This window comes from Phocoena phocoena, chromosome 19 (assembly GCF_963924675.1).
Source record: "Phocoena phocoena chromosome 19, mPhoPho1.1, whole genome shotgun sequence".
Taxonomy (NCBI): domain Eukaryota; kingdom Metazoa; phylum Chordata; class Mammalia; order Artiodactyla; family Phocoenidae; genus Phocoena; species Phocoena phocoena.
Genome location: NC_089237.1, coordinates 44,532,716 through 44,547,445, shown reverse-complemented (window position 1 = coordinate 44,547,445; position 14,730 = coordinate 44,532,716). Strand labels below are relative to the sequence as shown.

The following is a 14,730-nucleotide window of genomic DNA, read 5'->3' as shown; positions in this document are numbered from 1 at the left end:
ATTGAGACAGTACCGTGTAAAACAGAGCACCTGGCACATAACTGGCACTCAGTGAGGGAAAGCTGTGCTCATTAGTTGGCCGTGTCTGGATTGGAGACACAGAAAGAGGCTCTGCTCGAATAACCTTTCTGTTTCTGTTTGCAGCGGCAAGGTGGGGCACGAAGGCCCAGTGCTGAGCACCCGTAGTCCTCTGGGGTGCCACCCCTAAAAATAGCACCCCACCATGTTTAACCTAATGAAGAAAGACAAGGACAAGGATGGCACGCGGAAGGAGAAGAAGGAGAAAAAGGAGAAGAAGGAGCGGATGTCAGCGGCGGAGCTGCGGAGCCTGGAAGAGATGAGCCTGAGGCGTGGCTTCTTCAACCTGAACCGCTCCTCCAAGCGTGACTCGAAGACGCGCTTGGAAATCTCCAACCCCATCCCCATCAAGGTGGCCAGCAGCTCCGACCTGCACCTGACTGACATCGACTCCGACAGCAACAGGGGCAGTGTCATCCTGGACTCGGGCCACCTGAGCACAGCCAGCTCCAGCGATGACCTCAAGGGTGAGGAAGGCAGCTTACGGGGCTCGGTGCTGCAGCGGGCAGCCAAGTTCGGCTCCCTGGCCAAGCAGAACTCACAGATGATTGTCAAGCGCTTCTCCTTCTCCCAGCGCAGCCGGGATGAGAGCGCCTCAGAAACCTCCACCCCCTCAGAGCACTCTGCCGCCCCGTCTCCACAGGTGGAGGTGAGGACCCTAGAGGGACAGCTGATGCAGCACCCCGGCCCAGGCATCCCTCGACCAGGACCTCGGTCCCGAGCCCCTGAGCTGGTGACTAAAAGGTTCCCGGCTGACCTGCGCTTGCCCCCCGTGGTGCCCCCGCTACCCCCTGCCCTCCGGGAACTGGAACTGCAGCGACGGCCCACGGGGGACTTTGGCTTCTCCCTGCGACGCACAACCGTGCTGGATCGGGGCCCTGAGGGCCAGGTCTATCGGCGGGTGGTTCACTTTGCTGAGCCCGGCGCGGGCACCAAGGACCTGGCCCTGGGGCTGGTGCCGGGTGATCGTCTGGTGGAGATTAATGGGCACAACGTGGAGAGCAAGTCCAGGGATGAGATTGTGGAGATGATCCGGCAGTCTGGGGACGGCGTGCAGCTCAAGGTACAGCCCATCCCGGAGCTCGGCGAGCTGAGTCGGAGCTGGCTGCGGAGCGGCGACGGACCCCGCAGGGAGCCAGCCCATGTGAGTGTTGGCCTGGGAGCCGGGGGCAAGCAGGGATTGGGGATGTTGGCATCTCCTGCGACTGTACCTGGGTGGATGATTGGGGTACCCAGGAGCTACCGTCAGAGCCTAGCGAGGGTGTGGCCGGTGAAGCCGTGCCACTCCTCGGGCTCCGGGACGACTTACCTGGCCTGTGGGGAGGAGTGACCTCAGAAGGTGTGATACACAGCGATACAAGCTTTATGATACCCTGGTGGGCTAATATGTCCTGAGCCCTGAATTGGGGCATGGGGGCTAACATGTGCCACTTCCAGATGTGAGAGCCACTCTGGGCTACTACTGGTCCAGACTGGTATCTGGACTAAAATATAGGATTTCCATTATTTAGATATTGGAGGTGAAAAAAAGATAAATTATTTTAAATCAGGGCTCACATTGGTAGCTCCTGGGGAGATGACCTCAGGCCTCCTTTTACCCCTGAGTGACTGAGGAGCTGAATACCAGGTAAGGTTGCAGAGATAATCAGTGGCCAGATCATCGAAGACCTTGTAAATAATGGTAGGAGTTCAGATTTTATCCCAGTGAAACGGGACCATTGTAGGGTGTTCAGCAGGGGAGTGACTGGATCTGATTTATAAAGATCACTCGGGCTCCAAGAGTCTTTATTATCTCTTGGAAGAAGAAAAAGCACGGCCCTGGAAAGGCAAGAGGGATCAGGCCTACAGAGATAGTATGACCTGACTGTCCCTGAGATCCCAACTCTTATCCTGCCCACACAAAACAGCAGTGGAAGGGGGTGACATAGGAGCAGAAGAGACTGAGATTAGATGTATGAGCAGGTCTCTAAGGGGATGGAGATCTCTAACCCCAGGGGACTTTTGATAGGGTGGCTACATATCAGTTTGGAGTGTCCTGCCTAGAGACAGTCTAGGAGGGACAAGTTGGCCTCTAGCCATCCCTTTGTCCTGGCTGTGGGTTTTAGGATCGTTCTGATCTGGTCCCTGCAGCCTGACCACTGCATAGCCTGGCCAGGACCTTTCAGCACTAAGTGACCAGCCAGATGTGTCAAAGTCAGAAGTGGGAGGAAATGCTAAGGAAGCGAGCAGAGTCCTGGTCCTGGCTTTCTCCTGGGGAGGGGAAGTGGAAGCTCAGATGGCTGTTCAGCCTGGCAGCATCTCGGGCCAGGGGGGCCTGGGAGCGGCAGGGTTAGGCTCCGGCGGGAAGCACTGGAGCTGGGTTCCCGGCCTTCCTTTACCCTGGGGCTGGTGGGGTCAGGCAGCTTTGCTAGTCAGGAAAGGGTAGTGAGTGGAAGGGAGCCTGTTGTGGAATCCAGGGGAAGACCTGGACTCATTTATGCCGGAAACACACATCAGGCACCTACTATGTGTTAGCCATCAGGCTAGACTGAACTCAGGGAAGTGCAACTTAGAGGGAGTAGTCTTTATTTCAGAACCAAAAATCATACCATGTTGCCATGTCTGTCTGCTTTCTACCAGGCTAACATTGCTTTTAACAGATGGAACTCTCTTCTTCTTAAAGAATGAATCTCCCCTGGGGGATTGTTGCCAGCTCCCTGTTGAACCACAGCACAGGCCTCTGTGGGGCCCTGGGCCTGGCATCTCGGATGCTGTTTAGTTTTGTCTTTATAGCACAGGGATCATCCTGGTATCTCACATTTCCCAGCCACTCTCCCTTCCCAGCTAGCTGCTGCTACCTCATCCCTGGGGAAGTGGATGGCTTAGCTTTGGAGGCCCTGGTGGATTCCACATTACAGCAGGTATCCCTGAAATGCTGGCTTGTTCTCGTCCCTGTGGGGCAAACCCATCTGGTGGCCAGAGGACGTCTTTGTCCACCTGAGCGATCGGGCAGGGGACGTAGTAGAAAGCCCCATCCTCGTGAGTCTCCTAGAGCTCTCTGACAGGTTAAGAGAAGCCCTGTATCTTTTCCTACCTGGGTAGGTGGTGGGGACTCAGGCCACAGCAGAGGGGAGTGGAATGAGCCCAGCATTCCAGCTTCCTGGGACAGACCCCGGAGCGGGTGTGGGAGTGCTGCAGCCTCTTCTGCGGCTCTCATCCTCTATCTCCTCCTCTTCCTCCTGCTCCTTTTCTTGGCAGCAGTTCTAATCCCAGTTCCATGCCAAGAAAAGAGTCTTCCCGCCTCCTCCAGGCTGCTGGGTGGGGTACCCTGACAACTCCAGCCCCACGGGTACAGCTCCTGGCGGCCACCCTGCCCATCAGGCCATCCATCAACTGTGTCCACACGTTGCCTGTCCCCAGGGAGCTCTGAGGGAGCTGGTTAGCCATCTGTTCTCTTTCGGCACACAGATGGGGGCCAGGCCCCATGGCTTTTTCCGTGGCCTCTTCAGAAGGCCCCAGGGAGAGACAGCCCCTTGGGTTTCCTTCTCACATCGTGTGTGTCCAGAATGCTTGGCTTGCACCTTCTTCGTGTATCCCTGTGGCTGCTAGACAGGCTTCCACTGGTAGCAGGGGTGAGCTACGGTAGTTAAGATAGACTTGGGGCCTGATAGGAACCACTCAGCTGGCCCGAGAGAAGCAACTCTTCTGCGTCTTTTCTTCCACTCACCTATCTATCAAACAGACATTTGTTGAGCACTTTCTGTGCGCTAGGTCCTGGGGTCCAGCAGTGAGCAGCACATACCCCCAGCCCCAAGGAACTCGTAGTGTGGTGGGAGGGATGGTCAAGTGGCAGACAAGGGCAATGCCATTTGAGAAACTCAGTGACAGGGGCCAGGACACGGCCCTAGGGAGCACAGAAGAGGGACTTCTAGGACAGCCTTGGGAATGAGTCAGGGAGGACTGACATCTGGGTGGGAGATGAGTGTCAGGGAGGCGAGAGGAGGAAGAGGAAGGCTGTAAGACACATGTCAAGGTCTAGAGGTTGGAGAGAATGACACATCTGGGGAATAAGACTGGGGGACAGTGTGGGGACATTATTGAGAGAAGCAGCAGGAGAAGCAAGCAGGGGCAAGTCACGAAGGCCCTTGTGAGTCACGCTAGGGAATGTGAACTTTAACCCAAGGGCAATGAAGCAATTTAATTAGGGAGTGATGGGAACAGGTTTTTGAAAAATCTCTCTGCGTATGGAGAATGGTTTCAGGTGTAGCAAGGATAGCTGTGGGAGAATAGTGAGGGAGCTGTTGTAATCTCAGTAGGATAGATGGAGGCGTGAACTTGGGTAGAAGCAGTGGAGATGGAGAGATGTATCAGATGGGAGCAACTGAGGTAGGCTCTGTTGTCTTTTTTATTTTATTTCAGCTTTTTTAAAATTAAAATATAGTTGATTTACAATGTTGTGTTACTTTCTGGTGTACAGCAAAGTGATTCAGTTTTATATATGTATATAAAATATATATTTTTTCAGATTCTTTTCCATTATAGTTCATTACAAGGTATTGAATATAGTTCCTTGTGCTATATAGTAGGACCTTGTTGTTTATCTATTTTATATATAGTAGTTTGTATCTGCTAATCCCAAACTCCTAATTTATCCTTCTCCCTCCATTTCTCCTTTGGTAACCATAAGTTTGTTTTCTATGTCTGTGAGTCTATTTCTGTTCTTTTTTCAAAATTAATTAATTAATTAATTATTTTTTGGCTGCGTCGGGTCTTCATTGCTGCGCACGGGCTTTCTCTAGTTGCGGCGAGCGGGGGCTACTCTTCGTTGCGGTGCGCCGGCTTCTCATTGAGGTGGCTTCTCTTGTGGAGCACGGGCTCTAGGCGCACGGGGCTTCAGTAGTTGTGGCACATGGGCTCTGTAGTTGTGGCTCATGGGCTCTACAGCACAGGCTCGGTAGTTGTGGTGCACGGCTTAGTTGCTCCGTGGCATGTGGGATCTTCCCGGACCAGGGCTCGAACCCGTGTCCCCTGCATTGGCAGGCAGATTCTTAACCACTGTGCCACCAGGGAAGTCCCAGTTTCTGTTCTGTAAATAAGTTCATTTTTTTTAGATTCCACATATAAGTGATGTCATAGGATATTTGTCTTTCTCTGACTTTCTTCACTTAGTATGATAATCTCTGGGTCCATCCATGTTGCTGCAAATGGCATTATTTCATTCTTTTTTATGGCTGAGTAATATTCCACTGTGTATATATACCACATCTTCTTTATCCATTCATCTGTCCAGGTCTTGGCTATTGCAAATAGTGCTGCTATGAACACTGGGGTGCATTATAGTCTTGTTGATTGGTTGGTGTGGGAGAAGGAAGAGAAGAGGGGTCAAGCGTGACTGCCAGGTTTAGGAGAAGATGCTACGTTCTTTCCTTGGCTCCTCAGGAAAAATGTTCTAGGGACATCTGTTTTGGGATCAATTACCCTTAAGTTTTCTAAAGGCAAAGAGTTCCTTGAGTTGGCGAGATTGAGGGAGGTGTTGGTAACGATGAGGGTCTTAAAACCCCAGTTGGTTCAGAATTCCCTCCTCCAGGTCCATGAGTCTGAGTGGAAAAGTCAATAACCGTTAAGAAGGGGTAGAAGCCTGGCCGGGACTAGGACCTGGGAGAGGGGAGAGCGGTCCCTTCTGTTTGTATCCTCAGTGGGCCCTTCACGGGGGACAAATGTGTTGTCTGGGAATGTAAGATGTTTCTAATGAGCTCAGAAAAGCCCAGCTGGCTAAACCCTGGCCGATGTGGTTGTCCCCGTGCCACCAAGAGCTAGAGGAGCTGGCCTGCATGGGAGCCGTACCTAGAAAGCACTGCTCCCCTGAGCTTCTGAGGATGTGGTGGGAGGGGAGAGATGGGGGTTTAAAGGAAGGCCTACCACTCCCTCCCAGTCAAGGCTAGTTTCCTGAGCTGTCAGGCATTTGCCCGAGATCTGTGGTACAGTTTCTTCTGTTGGACCTTGGGGTTCGTACTCAAAGGCTATAGCGGGCTTCCCTGGTGGCGCAGTGGTTAAGAATCCACCTGCCAACGCAGGGGACATAGTTTTGAGCCCTGGTCCGGGAAGATCCCACATGCCGCAGAGCGACTAAGCCCGTGCACCACAACTACTGAGCCTGCGCTCTAGAGCCGGTGAGCCACAACTACTGAGCCTGCGCTCTAGAGCCGGTGAGCCACAACTACTGAAGCCCACACACCTAGAGCCCGTGCTCCACAGCAAGAGAAGCCCCCACTCGACGCAACTAGAGAAAGGCTGCGCCTAGCAACAAAGACCCAACTCAGCCATAAATAAATAAACAAACAAACAAACAAAGGCTATAGGGCTATCAGGTTCCTTAAAAGGTCGTCGTGTCCATCTAAACCACATCCACACTCCAAAATCGGGAAGAGAGCATGTTATAGTGTAAAGAGCGTAGACTTTGGAGTCAGAAAGACCTGTGTTTGAGTTTTACTAAAGTTACCAAACTTTGTGAGCCTCAGTTTACCGACTCCCTTAAACATTGAATGAAGTGTGCTTAAGAACCGGCACTTTACCAGGCACAGGGGGATTAAATAAATAAAATATAATCTTTCCTTGAGGGAGCAGAGACCTAAGTGAAGAAATGCAACCAAGCACCGTAACTGCTATCACGGAGGTCTGCACAGCTGTGCAATGGGGTGAGAAGGAGGACGTGGCCAGTTGTGCTAGGGAGAAAAGGGGTGGCCATTAGCAGAGGCCTCCGAGGCAAAGTGACCCATGACCTCTATAAACCGGCTCTATTCTGTCCTCCCAGAACTTGAGAGGACTAAATCAGAGAAGGATGCACACCCAACCAACTACAGTTTTCTCTGAGAAAGAGAATAAGATTGGAGCTAAAGGGAGACTTGTTTTTTATTCTGTATACCATGCTTTGTGGGCCTTTATTTAAGATAACCGTGTTTGTGTATCAGATGATGTCACTTAGATAGACTTCAGCCGGTAGTAAATGCTCAGGAAGATTAGTACCCTTCCCTCTGCCCAGTCTCTAATGCCATCCAGGAAAGATAATTTTGCAGCCTCTTTAATTAATCCGTCCTAGTGCTCTCCCATTCTTGCCCCTGGTGAGGTTTTCTTTCCAACGGGACGCCTAACGCTTTTGTCCAAACTTTCTCTGTAGCTCTGTCAAAAACAGCCAGCTGGCGGGAAAGATGGGGCGCTGGATGCTCTCTTTCTTTTTCCAGCTTTTTAGAGTCTGGCTTCTCAGGGCTGCAGGCATGGTCATCAGTGGCCTTGCAGGGGACTGGCTGGTCAGGGTTGCCTGCATCTGGGAGAAGGCAGGGGCCCCCTTGCTGTAGTGGAAGGCCCTAGTCCCCTGGGCGGAAACGGTATGAGCCTCACCAACCTTGTCCCCAGGGTCCCTGGGTGCTGTCAGGAATGGGGCCTGCAAGATTCCAAGGGGAGACTTGAAATTGTGCTGCTTCCAGGCCTTGCCAGGCCAGCCAGCTTCTGGGCAGTGTGGTCTTCCCAGGGGCTTCTGGTGGTGGAGAAGTTGGGTACTGCCTGAGTTCAGGGTTCTAAAATGCTCTGTTCCTAATGTTACTCCAGGAATTTTTTTTTTTTTTTTGCGGTACGCGGGCCTCTCACCGCTGTGGCCTCTCCCGTTGCGGAGCACAGGCTCCGGACACGCAGGCTCAGCGGCCATGGCTCACGGGCCCAGCCGCTCCACAGCACGTGGGATATTCCCGGACCGGGGCACGAACGCGCGTCCCCTGCATCGGCAGGCGGGCTCTCAACCGCTGCGCCACCAGGGAAGCCCCACTCCAGGAATTTTTTACTTCATTTTGCGCCAAACCTTCTGGCACCTCTGGCGTCAGAGTCTCACCATGTGAGAGCCCTGGTTTGGGGGCTCAGGGTGGACCCCAAACTATGTCCTTTTGGTAATGAGAGGCGGGTGGGTAGGTGTCAAGGGTGTGAGAACTGGTGGGTGAAAGGTCTTTGGGAGCATTTTGGGGGGTTGTCTGTCCTGGATTAGTGGGGTACATGGGACCAGCATGTAGACTAGGTCACTTCTGTTCTGCTAGGTCTCCCTTTTGTCTTAAGAGGACCATTCTGCTTTTTTCCCAGTGAGATGCTAGATGAACTACAGTCCCAGAGTGCCCTGGCCACCCAGCCCGTGGGTGGTGGGCACAGTGCCCAGGCCACACTGGACTGGGTGTGGGGACATGTCATGGTCATCGGTTGTTTTTGCAGGCACAGCTTGGAGTCCTGGTGCCGGGCAGAGCCTTGATTGAGGTAGCCTGCTCCGGCCCCTTCCAGCCCTGGCCAGAACTCCTCTGGCCCATCCTGATACCCCTGGCCACCTCGTCCTCCTCTCCCTTCTAATCTCTCTTATTTACATTGAAGTGGTTCTGGAAAATACCAGATATGCAAACACCCAGACTGGGGGTGGGTGAGGAGTGGGGTGAAGGGGGGTGTGTGTGGCGGGTGGGAACACAAGTATTTTAAAAATGCTGCAAATCTCTACAGCATTTCCCAGAAACCACAAGCACGCGTTCCGCCTGCCAGCAAGGCTCCCGCCACCCCGCTACACTAAGCTGCTGGATTCTCCTCACTGGAGCCTGGGGTGGAGAGCAGCATCGTGGGGTGGGGACCGGTGACCAGTTGGGGTGAGGGCTCCCCTGCTGCCTGGGCAGGCTGCCTGGCGCCTCCTTTGTCCGTCCAGGCAGCGGGTACGGATGTGCCCCAGGCATCTGTAGCACTGTGGGCATGCACTGTGCCAGACAGGCACTGCCAAGGAACGGAGTCCTCGTGGCCCCCCACCTCTTGCTGTGCAGTTGGTGGGGGGTGCCCAGCCAACCCTAGAGTCCTGCGTGGTGCTTGGCAACAGCTTCTGTCCTGTGAAATACAGGGGACAGTGTCAGCAAAGCTTATTTTTTCAGTTGTTGGCTCTAGTTTGGTTGGGAGACTGTTTCCTCAGGCCTGGGTCACCGCTCTGGCTCCCTTAATCTCCCGCCATATGTTCCTCAGAATCAGGGCATGGCTGAGCCAGGCCGCTTTGCACAAACTCTGCGGCAGGGAAGGACGTGGGGTGTTTGCCCAGTGTTCTGTATGGCACCCAGTAGAATGCGTAGCACGTACGTGCTCCCCGAGTGGTATTTAATTGATCTGGTAAAGTTTCAGCCGAACAGAAATGCGTTGAAGGAAGGGCATGAAAAGTGGAAGCAAGAACAACGATCCTGGCTGGCGTTCACTCTGCTTTCATTAGACACTGTTCTAGATGTTTCACACATATTAACTCATTAAATTTTCCCAGCGACCCTTTGAAGTAGGTATTATAATCATCTCTGTTTTGCAGATGAGGAAACTGGTTTACAGAGAGGTTAAGGTTAAGTTACCTATGGTTTCACGGTTATTAAGTGACTGGTCAGGATTTGAACTCAAGGTATCCGCTTCCTGCCCTTCACTATGCATAGGAGAGATGGATATCTATATATCCATATAGATAGCTATATAGGGCAGGGGAAGGCAGTCTCTGGATATCCTTATACATCCACTGCCCAGCCCAGGCCTGGGCCTTCTGGTTCCCGCTGCCCTGTCACTAGAAGCCTCTTCTCCGGAAGGAAAGGGGAAGCAGCCAGGAGTGACTGACCGCTCGTGCTCTGTGGACGGCGTGCTACAGAAGGGTGTTGCTCTCAGTCTCTGTAGAGGATTAGCCAGAGGAAGTGAGCCCAAGTGGCAGCAGGCGGGATGTAATCTTGTGGGAGCTGGGAGAGGTACTGGAAAGGCGGCTGAGGGAAGCCGCAGGAAGACAAGTGGCATCTGTCTTGTCAGATGTCGGGTGTGGTCCCCCGGGGTGGGGGAGGGTTGTGCTTTTGCCCCTCATACGTCTCCCCTTCTAGACCCTGGAGGCCAGGCACGTTGCCCCCTCACCTTTTTTGGCCCTTACTGACATGCTGGTACTGACCTCTGTAGCATTTGGGGTAGCAAGATCCCCGGAACGTCACCTCTGACCAACAACGTGCCCTCTTCTGTGGCGCAGGGGTGAATGTGTTCTCTCCTAGTGTGCACTGCGGGACAGAGGTGAGGAGCACGGCCTGGCAGAACGTCTGGCAGGTGGTGGGTGTGCAACGCAGAGTTCTCACTGGCTTCTACCATCGAGTCTCTGCTGTTCCTTTTGTCTACCATGCTTTTCCCTGCCCACCCTCATGTACTCATACATACCGGCCCCGGTTTGAGTATCATTTCCTGAGGGAAGCCTTCCTTCCCTGGCCCTCTCAGACCATGTCAGGTCTGCACATCCTCTGTCTCCTTTATAACTTTCATCAAGACTGTAATTAATTCGTTATCTTCTTATTTCTGCCATGCTGGAGCACTTGAGAGCAGTGGATATTTGTGGAAGGCTAGAAGATGGTTCTCTAGTCAGGAACTGGTTTCCCATTCTCTCTTGTCTGGGTTCCCTTGTTTAGCTCAGTTTGGGTTCCTAGAACCCTCCCCACTGACTGTCCTTGGTGACTTGTCTGCAGTGTGTTAGGACTTTGTTTCTTGTGTGCCTGGACCCTCGGCATCCCTCACATGAGTGGAGGGGAGATGGGCTCTAGACAGCCAGGAGCAGGGGCCTGGGGAGGGGGCTCTGGGAGGAGGGTCCCTGGGACAGCCTGCCAAGGAAGGCACCAGGCATGGGTGAGAAGCAGATTCAGGGTCACATGAGGTCACACAGTGTCCGGCCCAGGGGACCTTGGAGGAATGTGCCTGTCTTACTGGCTGCAGGTCTCTGAGGGGGTGGAATGTGGCCTGACAGGGCTCAGGGCGCCTTCTTTCCTTCTGCTTTCCCTGGGCTGCCTGTGTGCTGGAATGTCGGCAGGCTGGGAATTTTCACAGCAAGGATTTTTCCCAGTCAGAGCGACAGATTCCAGCTGGAGCCTGGGGACAGCTCCCGAAGGGGCAGGGGCTGCCGGAGAGGGCGGGGGCAGACGCGGGGCAGCCCCAGCTGCTCTGCTCTTGGGGCCTGGACTCAGTTCCCATCCTTTCTGGGAAATGCAAACACCCGTCTCCCCATTGGGCCAGGCCAGGGGGAGCCTGGGCTTCTGGAGCTGCGGGGCTCAGGAGAGGCAGCGGGAGGCCTTGGGGACCAGAGACTCAACCTCAGTGAGGCGAGAACGTGGCTGGCCGTATCCCACAGGGCCTCACTTCCTCCAGACGGTAAGTGCGTCAGGAAGGGGTACTGCCTCGATTCCATCCTCAGGTGGGGCTGTGCCTGCCAGACCCAGGTTCTCGGACCTGTAGGGGCCACCCAGCCTCGGCAGGAGGTAGCATCGCTGAGTTTGTCACCTGTATCCGTCCTCCACTCTGTGGGCCACACAGCACCTCCAGGGCCTGGTTCCCTCTCTTAGTGACCTTTCCAGCCCCTGTGCCCTCTGCCCTCTGAGCTCCATTCTGCTGGCTCCTCCCTCCAATTCCCATTTCTGCAAGGAGCTGACTCACTTCCTCCCTCCCTGCCCAGCTTCTCTCACCGCCGGGCCCTAGGGCAAGCGGGTACCCACAGGGAGGGAGGTTTCTCACAGGGCACTTCCTGGGCTCCCTTCTCTGGCAGCAGGACTGTGAGGCTGCCCCGGCTGTGGGCAGAAGAGGGCTGCAAGTGGGGTGGGCTGGGGAGGGGCCTGGCTCTGGGCTGCAGGGACCAGGTGCCGGTGTCCCCCAAGCCTTGGCACACTCGAGGCAGGAGGTCAGGAAACCTTGAGGAGCACCTGCTTGCTGTCACCCTGTGGGCTTGGTTCTGTGGAGGAGAAAGGCTGAAGATGCCATCACTGTGATCTGGGAGCCTGTGCTTTCTCTAGAACAGAAGACATCTGCGAAAAGATAGATCTCAGCCCGGAGTGGCATGGGCTGGAGGCCAAGCAGTGACGGCACTTTCAGGCAGCATGAGACGGTCATGACTCTCTGTGACACCCAGTTTCATGCCCAGCCCCATCCCATCAAGGGGAAAGTGCCTGGAGAGTCCGTTGGAGCCTTCCGGGGACAAGGCGAGGGGAGGGGTCTGATACAATGTCCTTGTTCCCGCTGGCGGCCTGCATCCTGTCCCTGCCCGCCCCCAGGTCCCTCATCCGTGGACTGGTTTGGTTGTGGAGCCGCCTGCAGAAGCACCGGCTTCAGAGCAGTGAAAGGTTTCCTCCCTGGGTGGGCTGGCGTCTTCTATCTCACCTGGAGTGGTCCAGGCTGTGAGAGCCTGTGCGCCTGGCGCTTCAGGCACAGGGCACCCAGCCTGTGCTGGGCCTCCTCCTCTGCAGGTGGCCTAGGTTACCTAAAGGACACAGGCACAGGGTAAGGCTGAGGCCCCACTCACTTGGCCATGCATCAAGATCAATAGAGGCGAGAGGGAAACTGGGCGCACCGCCTGAGAAACCTGGGGGTACGGCTGTGGGCTGTCTTCCTGGAATCAAGTGGCCAGCAAACTCCTCATTCCCCGTAGCACTTGGCTTTGCCTGGAGGAGCCCTCATTTCTCTGGCAGACTGCAGTGATCCTGATTCTGGCTTCAGGATTTCCGGACAATGACAGGAGTTTTTTGTTTAGATGAGGTTGGGGGCGGCAGGTGGGAATGAGGCCTAGGGTTGGAGAAGGTGAGGGGTACCAGCCTGAACACCTTTGCTTGGTAAAAGGCCCTCACCCTCCGTCGTGGGAGGTGAGCCACCCTGCCTAGTCACACAGATGCCTGTCTGCATTCCTCTCCCAGGGCTTCTTTATTGTTTCCTGCCCCCACCCATTATTTCTTGGCCCTGACCTGGGGAGAAGAACCAGGCTCTGTGACGGGACACCCAGCTTGGAAATGGCTTGGCGCATGTACACACACACACACACAGACACACACACACACACACACACACACACACTCAGCAGAATTTAGTCTGGGTTGTCCTTTTCACCCAGACCCTTCCAAAGCATTTCTGCCATCAGCTTCCAGCCCTTCTAACCAGCCCTCGCCTTCTCTGTGCAGAGGAAGGCTGGCCACAAACCGGAGGACTTGGTTTATGGGGCAGAAGAAGACACAGCTTTACTGTTTTTTAACAGGGCCCTGGGTCCCCCACGCAGCCCCTGTGTCTTCCTTAGATCACTGTTTTCTTTGTGGGTGTTTTGGGGGGCCACGCCATGCAGCATGTGGAACTTCCCCGACCAGGGATCAAATCCGTGCCCCCTGCATTGGAAGCGCGGAGCCTTGACCACTGGACCACCAGGGAAGTCCAGACCACTGGTTCTGAGGTCTCTCTCTGTGCCTCTGAAAGAGGAGCCCCTGCTATAAAGGGTCTCCCATCTTCCCTCCCCACCCATTCCCTTCAAAATCCCCAAACTGCAGCTCTTATTGTTGCTGTAGAACCAGATGCTTGGAAAATATGAAGTTGGATGGGAAGGCTGGTTTTGGCTGTACGAGCTACTTTCAGCTCATTTTGGGGAGGAGAAGGAAGAGGAAGCCAGCATAGGCAGAAGGGCCCACAAATCGGGAGTTGTGTACGATTGTGTATGTGTTGTTGATCCATTGGTATGTACTGGGCATGGCACAGACTCTGGAGCCGGACTGCCTGGGTTTGAATCCTGGCTCTGCTGCTGACTAGCTGGGTGGCCGTGGGCAAGTTGATTTCTCTGTGCCTCATCTTCCTCATGTGTAAAATAAGAACACTAGTACTTTCCTTGTGAGGCTGTTTTGAGGATTAATGAATCAGCACATGTAAATCACTTAGAATAGTGTTATTGGCATCATCACTGATCTGTCTCTGAGGGCTGAGAAGCACTTGGTGCCTGGGAGCCTGACGGGTCATCCGCCCACAGGAATGCCACAGCCTGTTAACGACTCAGCTCAGCTCATGGAGGGTGGGGTGGGCTTTACTCTTCTCCTTCAGATGGTGCTTTTGCCCAAAGCGCCTTCCAGGTGGAGATAGGGAAATAAGGCCCAGACTGGTCCCCAAGCTTACTCAGGGCCACATGGTAGCCTCAGAGTGGGATTGCTTTGCCCTGGACATCCAGTCGAATCTGTTTGATGCCAGTTTTCAAAACTGTGCTACTTTGCCTGTGATTTCCTTCCGTCAAATTCTTGGCTGATAGCGATACCTTTCGACGACCAGACTTCTTTCCTATTTGTTTTCCAGTTGAACAAACAAACTCTACTTTCTTGTGGTCTCTTTACAACTTACTGTGTTTCCTCACACCTGTGTTGCCTCTGACAGCCCACGTGGATTAGGGCTAAGCAGGAATTGAGGCACAGAACAGAGAGGCAGCCCTGACCTGCCAGTTCCCGGGTCTGTTCTCTGCTCCCTCCCTCACACTTATGAGCTTCCCCAGACGCTCCCACCTTGGATTTTCTAGCTACTGTATCAAAACCTTTCAAATTAAGTGCCGGTGGTAGAATGTGATAGCAGTCGGATCCGTGCCCTGGTCCCTCCTTCCTCCCTGGGGAGCTTGATTGAGCCTCTCTAGCAAGGTGAGCATGCCCCGGAGTCCTTTCTCCACCACGTCCTCCTCCCCCTCTTCCTCATTTGCTTTATCCATCTGGCACCACAGGGAGGTGTCCGGTTATGGTCCCCACTACCCTATGGGAGAACTCCTAACATTCTGTTCAGTACAAGGCTTCATTGCCTTATTTGCTCTTCAAAGTTCAGGGTTCTGCTGCCACTTCTTTTTCTGGGAGCACT

General features: G+C 54.1%; 1 protein-coding gene across 5 annotated transcripts in view; it reads left to right on the top strand.

Annotated features, from left to right (window-relative positions):
* The first annotated feature begins 223 nt into the window (after positions 1-223).
* MYO18A (myosin XVIIIA) overlaps positions 224-14,730 on the top strand; it is an 83,997-nt gene continuing 69,490 nt past the window's right edge. For all 5 annotated transcript variants that reach the window (XM_065897665.1, XM_065897664.1, XM_065897663.1 and 2 more), the window contains exon 1: positions 224-1,222. In XM_065897665.1, coding sequence (XP_065753737.1) covers positions 224-1,222 — 999 coding nt within the window. The remainder of the gene's footprint in view (positions 1,223-14,730) is intronic.